This window comes from Myotis davidii, unplaced genomic scaffold, assembly GCF_000327345.1.
Source record: "Myotis davidii unplaced genomic scaffold, ASM32734v1 scaffold217, whole genome shotgun sequence".
NCBI lineage: Eukaryota > Metazoa > Chordata > Mammalia > Chiroptera > Vespertilionidae > Myotis > Myotis davidii.
Window position 1 is genome coordinate 10,288,370 of NW_006290034.1, and position 7,197 is coordinate 10,295,566.

General features: G+C 44.1%; 1 protein-coding gene across 1 annotated transcript in view; it reads left to right on the forward strand.

Annotated features, from left to right (window-relative positions):
- The window catches only part of WDR3 (WD repeat domain 3), a 30,002-nt gene that overhangs the window by 17,674 nt on the left and 5,131 nt on the right, over positions 1–7,197 (forward strand). The window contains exons 13-22 of the mRNA XM_006763060.2: positions 838–939; positions 2,486–2,571; positions 2,734–2,869; positions 4,008–4,064; positions 5,079–5,179; positions 5,389–5,500; positions 5,634–5,768; positions 6,026–6,076; positions 6,545–6,610; positions 7,099–7,189. Of these exons, the coding sequence (XP_006763123.1) occupies positions 838–939; positions 2,486–2,571; positions 2,734–2,869; positions 4,008–4,064; positions 5,079–5,179; positions 5,389–5,500; positions 5,634–5,768; positions 6,026–6,076; positions 6,545–6,610; positions 7,099–7,189 (937 nt within the window). The remainder of the gene's footprint in view (positions 1–837; positions 940–2,485; positions 2,572–2,733; positions 2,870–4,007; positions 4,065–5,078; positions 5,180–5,388; positions 5,501–5,633; positions 5,769–6,025; positions 6,077–6,544; positions 6,611–7,098; positions 7,190–7,197) is intronic.

Sequence of the window (7,197 nt, forward strand, 5' to 3'; positions counted from 1 at the left end):
TCCCTCATTTTTCATTCTTCTAACAAATATTCATCTGCCATTTGCTGTTGAGAGACAATTTTGCAAATGGCTTTCAAGGCTACCTGTATGACTAAAATACAACCCCTAGCCTAGCCTCTGTGCTAGGCAGATAATGTACATTATCTCACTGAATCCCCACAACAGTGTAGAAAGGTGGGCTTTGACAGATTTAAAAAACGGGCCCATAAAGATGACTTCACCAACAGTCACTGAGTTGGAAAGAGGCAGCCCTGGGACTCCAGTCTCCACCTCATGCTCTTCCCACTGGGCATGCAGAAGCTCAGAGCAGATTTTGCCGCTGTATGTGGTCCCTATTGGCACTGTGGCCGTGGCTTACACAGGGTCCTGAGCAAGCATGGCCGATGTTTTCTAAGCTGCTACGATGTTTTTAGGTTCATCGCTCATCCTAGCATGGTAGGTAGATTGTCAGTGTAGGGTAGAGAGGAAACCAAGGCTAGATGGGGAAGGGTTGGTTAAGCCAGTTACCACAGACCTAGTCCACTTACAGGACTGATTCCAGGTTTGCCATGTGCTGTTAGGGTTATTCTGATTGGCCTGTGGCCATGATGTGTATCTTTTGAAGATGGGAACCAATGAAAATGGCAGGAGTACTACAGGAATAGCCACCCTGCCAGGGTTAACTCCGCACGTCAGCAGGGGTTTCATTGCGTTGACTTGGGTAGCAGTACAAGCATGGGCGTGAAGCCCATTTCCAAGCAGCCGCAGTGTTGCTGCTTGGTGGTGAAGTCTTTCCTGCCCCGCGCAGGGAGGAGTAGTGGGTGTGCTCCTCAGCTGTGCTCGTTCTGTCGCCCACAGACAGGACGCCTGCAGCTGTATGACTTGGCCTCGGGGACGCTGCTGGAGACCGTGGATGCCCATGATGGGGCTCTGTGGTCCATGTCTCTCTCTCCAGACCAGGTAACGTACAGATGTTCACATCAGGACGTCAGGACTCTGCTGCATCTCCCATCTCTTCCGCCAGGTTTCACTGCTGCCTAATAGATTTCTCTCAGGGTTTCTTTAAAGAAAGCATGTTTAATCTAATCTTTCGATTTCCTGTGTGATGTTCTACCTGTCATTGTGAAATGAGTCCTTATTCAGCTGCTCTCAGTCATCAGTTACATGTCATCACATTCCTTACCTTCCTGGTTTTCTGCCAGTGCTTTATGATGCTTCTTAAGAAGACAGTTCCTTGGGCAGCGCAGTGCAGAGGGCAGAGCAGGCTCTCCTCCCCGTAGTCCATTCATCTGTGACTGAGTCTAGTGCTTTAGCAGATAAGTTGGCCCTTACGAGTCATTCACGGTGGGCTTCCTTCAGAGGCATCACCCTCCAGGAGGTGCAGTGGCTCAGAACATTGTGAGGTATTATTTTAAAATACCTTAAGAGATTGTGGCCCATTCATTTGCATATTCTGAGTGGTGGTGAACCTTCATTCATTGAATGTAGGCATTTTTGGAAAACACTGAATCTGGATTTTATTTTTTTTATTTATTTTTTAAATATATTTTATTGATTATTTACAGAGAAGAAAGAAGAGGGATAGAGAGTTAGAAACATTGATGAGAGAGAGCGATCAGCTGCCTCCTGCATGCCCCCCACTGGGGATGTGCCCGCAACCAGGGTACATGCCCTTGACCGGAATCGAACCCGGGGCCCTTGAGTTCACAGGCCGATGCTCTATCCACTGAGCCAAACCGGTTCGGCATGAATCTGGATTTTAGAGTAGGTAATGCTGTTGGAGTCAGAAGGCAGCAGCAGCATGTAAATTTTAAATGGTTAACCATCTTGCATTTGTGCCGTCGTCTATCTCTTCCAAAATATTTTCACATCCATTATGCAGATGATTGTTATTTTTGCGATGACTTTGTAAACTAGGTGGTCTTTATCACCATGGCAACAGTAATCGTCTGTAAAGTTGTTTCCTGTTACAGATCTCTGAATTGGCCGACCAGATGCTTGAAATTGTTTGTACCTTTGTGTTCTGGGCACTAGACCAGCTCTGCAATGTGACAAGGCTAATTGTCTTGATATTGGGAAGTGATTTTAACATTTTAAGCAGAGATATTGTAGGGATACATTTATGCTCTTAGGTGAATACTGTGAACAAACTTATTTAGGTGATCCAGTCTGTTTATCTGTGGAACTGCTTTACTACTTAGTAGCAGATTCCTTAGACTGTTGCCTTCTCAGGTGGAGTACAAGCCCCCAACGCTCACTGCGTCTTTCCTCCTGATGCCGAACGGAAGTATAACTAGGACTTTCCACTAGTTGTCATCTGTCATTTGTGTCACTAGGAATTCTCAAATACGGTCTGAAGCAGCAGCCCCTAAAGAGAGTAAAGGAGTTAGAAACCACATTTAGTTCTTATCTCATGCCATTGAAGACAAATGGTCTTTATACTATTTTGGTATCTTATCCAGGTTTCTGTGCTAAAATTCTAATTGGGATGTCATTTGGTTTTCAGCGTGGCTTTGTGACAGGTGGTGCAGATAAGGCTGTCAAGTTCTGGGATTTTGAGTTGGTGAAAGATGAAAATAGTACCCAGAAGAGGTGAGTAGACATTTTTTATTTTCCTCCATTTCTTGGACTGAAAGTGGGGACTCACTGAATGGACTTTTGAGTATTTCTCTTTAGCTCCAGAGTTTTTTGGCACTTTCGTCTGCCTTTGTAAGGTACTCAATGTTTTTTTCTGGATGATTTCTGTGATGCTAGGCTTTCTGTGAAGCAAACCCGAACCCTGCAGCTGGATGAAGAAGTTCTGAGTGTCAGGTACTCACCCCATCAGAACCTGTTGGCTGTGTCTTTGCTGGACTGCACTGTGAAGATTTTCTATGTCGACACCTTAAAGGTACCGTGGTCATGCCTTTCTTCCTTTCTGACTGGCCTGGGTGGAGATCGTAAAGAAGTGGCCTTGTGCCCTGACCAGTTTGGCTCGGTGGATAGAGCATCAGCCTGTGCAGACTGAAGGGTCCCAGGTTCAATTCCGGTCAAGGGCATGTACCTTGGTTGCGGGCATATCCCTAGTAAGAGGGTGTGCAGGAGGCAGCTGATCGATGTTTCTCTCTCATCAATGTTTCTAACTATCCCTCTCTCTTCCTCTCTCTGAAAAATCAATATAATATGTATATTTAAAAAAATGTGGCCTTGTGCCCGGCCAGTTGTGGCTCAGTGGTTGAGCGTTGACCTATGAACCAGGAGGTCATGGTTCTATTCCCAGTCAGGGCACATACCTGGGTTTCAGGCTCGAGCCCCAATGGGAGGCGTGCAGGAGGCAACCAATCAATGACTTTCTCTCATCATTGATGTTTATCTCCTCCCTTCCTCTCTGAAATCAATAAAAATACATTTTAAAAAAGAAAAAGAAGTGGCGTTGAGTCCCCAGCAGGAGCGTATTTCTAAAAACTTGTATGTGGATCAAACATTGTAGGTGCCCTAGGAAAGCCAAGAGTTTTAGAAGAGTCTTCCTGTTTATAGCTTTTGTTAAAGCAAGTTATATTGCATATGTTCAGAAAATCCTGTCCTAGCCGGTAGTTTCAGGGGCGTTGCTGGGTGTCCTGGGCAGTGATTCCACACTTGGCTTTATATCAGGGTCTTTGTGTTGCTTTAACAATACAGTTTACTGGGCCCTACCCGCAGAGCCCTACCCGCAGGGTTGGTGGGACTGCGTTGAACCTGGAAATGGTGTGAAGTGCCCCAGGGTCTCTCCAGCTGAGCGATCCAGAGACTGTCTCTGCTGTGTGCAAGGGAGGCAGGAGGCTTCCAGGCCTCCCGCTCCACTGTGCTGCCCTGTCCTTGGCAAGGGCATGCTGGGTATGAAGCGAGACGGGTGCGGCTGCCAGCAGGGGTTTGCTTTTGAGAATAAACACATAAAGTGACCCAGACAGTGCTAGCAAGGGGTTTTGAAGTTATAATTTAGAGTAATGTAATAAATTATGCCTGTATTTTATAGACAAACATGAATTATTTATATTCTTTTTTATGTTTAGTTTTTTCTCTCACTGTATGGACACAAACTGCCTGTTATATGCATGGACATCTCTTATGTAAGTAAAATTTAAATAGTATCTCAGTAACAAGTTATTTTTCTAAAACATTTTCTTAGTTCTTGGCTTGATAGGACATTTTACAATATTTATTTTTTCATTCTGTTGTATATCTCCCCCTGACCCAAAAGCAAAATAATATATATTATAATCATACTTTATATGATACTTAATGTTTTATATATATATATGATACTTAATGTTTTCAGAACATTTTCACAAATCCTCATAACTAGCTCCCTATTGTGGATTCCTCTAATAATATTTTGTGTAAAATACTATAATTGATAGAGCACCCTAACATATGAAAGACTTTAAAAAGGCACCCCCTTTGCTTTGAAAGCAGGTAAGGAAGATGGGCCTTAGCTTTCTTATGTGGATATCCAGGTATTTTCCACTCTGTAAACTTAGTCTCTTGACCAAATTTTTATCTTTGCAATATCTAGTTGTGATTAGGGGTGGCGATATATACTTAAAAACAACATCCAGTCGGTATGAAAGGCGTGGGCCTGTGCTTGAGTGATCAGCGAGTTAACAGAACAAGTTGGTGCTGAAAAAGATTTCCGATTTTCTTGTTAACAGCCATTTGAGCTAGGCATTGAAATAGGAAGAGGAGAGAGAAATGTGATAAGGAACATGGGACAAAAGGTGAGGTCCCAACATTCTAGTAGATTCTTCTCTCATTCTTTCCTTCTCTCTCCCTCTCTTCGCCCAAATTCTGTAGCAGATTAGAGGTTCTTTTTCCTACCTACTTAACAGGTCAATAGACAATCTCCATCAAGGCACAACACGGCCCTCCGTGCAGAAACATTGAAGCTTTTGTTTGACAAGCTTTTAAGTAGGTTTGCGGATAAAGGCAAAGTTAGGTGCTCTTGGTAGAGAAATGGGGTTGCTTTCTTGGCATTGATTTTCATGTTTTGGGGAGAATGGGTTAAGTGTTCTGGTAGCTTGTCCTTCTCTACTTTTCAGAGTCGGATAATCAAGTGAAGCGATGTGTTTCCTCTTTCCTCATAGGACGGAGCACTGATAGCAACCGGCTCTGCTGACAGGAATGTGAAAATCTGGGGTTTGGACTTCGGGGACTGCCACAAGTCTCTCTTTGCACACGACGACAGGTGGGCGCAGTCTTTTCAGAGACTTCCTTTCAGTTACCTGTACCATCTCCCTTGAGCATGTGTCTATGTTTAGTGTCTCAGATCGTCATACATTTAAAATTCTAAAGTATAAGTAAGACACTCTAGTACTATTCAAAAGCTATTGATGTATGTAAGACTCTTAATAATGTGGACTTGGATGACATTTGAATACTTTTCTCGCCTTTCAGTGTGATGTACCTACAGTTTGTCCCCAAGTCTCACCTCTTCTTCACCGCCGGGAAAGACAGGAAGATCAAGCAATGGGACGCGGACAACTTTGAGCACATACAGACTCTGGAGGTAATCCGCCTGCGTCCTGGCTTGGGACTGAAGTACTTCAAAGACTGAGTGCTGGCTGCCCTAATGTGAGCAGGTAGCTGTCTGTGAGTAACATTCTGACTGCCGGTTGGGGGTTTGTTTTTCCTCTCTCCAGGGGCACCACCAGGAGATATGGTGCTTGGCTGTAAGCCCCAATGGAGACTATGTCGTGTCATCGTCCCATGACAAATCTCTGAGACTTTGGGAGAGAACAAGGGAGCCTCTTATTCTTGAGGAGGAGAGGGAAATGGTAAGGACTTGGGCCTGGTTACAAATGCGCTGATGGGTGTCTGACACGCTATCCCCACCCAAGTTCTCTGTCTGGTTTAGGCACCCCTCAGGCAGTGCAAGTTCCCACGACAACTGCCACCGTTCAGCAGCCGGGCAGAGGCGAGGCCACCGGGATTAGACTTTAAAGCAGCAGCTCCTCGCTGTCTCCTCCTCATTTCACTTTGCATAGAGACCATGTTTCTTCCTTCCGATTAATTTCTGTCTCTCTCTTGGCAGCAAAGGGAAGCAGAATATGAGGAGAGTGTGGCCAAAGAAGACCAGCCAGCAGTAAGTAAACTTGGGATCCTGGGATTGTGCCTGTAATTATCTTACTGGAATTTAGCCTAATTTCAAGAGTTTCTGAGGGACTTACAACTGGGGCAGATGCCGAGGTCCTCACCAGCTGAGGTGAGACAGATTATGCATAGTCCTTTCAGTCAACTGTATTCTGGCTTTTTTTTTTTTTTTTTTTAGGAGACTTCAGGGAAGAATTTCACTAGAACAAAATTTAAAATCAGGAAAAATTGAGAAGTTGGGTGTTATTTTAAAACATTTGTAGAGAAAAATATTCTTATAATAATACATGTAAAATACTCAACATGGTGTCTGGCCCTTTTTCAGTCCTCAGCTGATGACCAGTGTTGTTATGAAACCATAGTACCTGTGCTTTTAGGGACAGTAGGTTAACTTACTGGCTCATTGGCTCTTTAATGCTTGTCAACAGTATTATTCAAGGATCTCTCTGTTTTCTGGCAGGTTCCAGGGGAGACTCAAGGAGAAAATTACTTTACTGGAAAGAAAACTATTGAAACAGTCAAAGCAGTAAGTTGATATAGAATGTAGTACCTCATTTTTTCATAGGATCTGGACTCTTTAGTAAAAGTCTTTATCAACCAAATAGTCTTTTGTGGCAAAAAAAAAAAAAAAAAAAAAGATTGATTAAATTTATAGGGAGGCCAAAACCCATTTTCCTTCTTTGTAAGAAGGACAGGGGTTGCTGCACCTGTTTGCCTTCTAGAAAGGAAAGCTTGGTCTCCTGAAAGTAGCACCTTCAGTAGACCTGTTCCTGGGGCTGCCCTACCCAGGTGTCCACCTCCATTCTTACTGGAAGTCAGGACACTTAGTCCCTCCCTAGAAATAAAAAGAAAAGAACCAAGGATGCCTTTGCATGCAGTGTGCCACGCTGTTGGCACATCTTTATTAAACTGGGCCAAGTGCTTTGGTGATTCCCATCGGGACCTCCAGGTGCAGTGTTCTGGGATGGAGGAGTGTGTCCTGGTGACTTCTGTCCTTTGTCCGCGTCTGTGTAGGCTGAGAGGATCATGGAGGCCGTTGAACTGTACCGAGAAGAAACTGCAAAAATGAAAGAACACAAGGCCATCTGTAAAGCTGCAGGGAAAGTGGAAAGA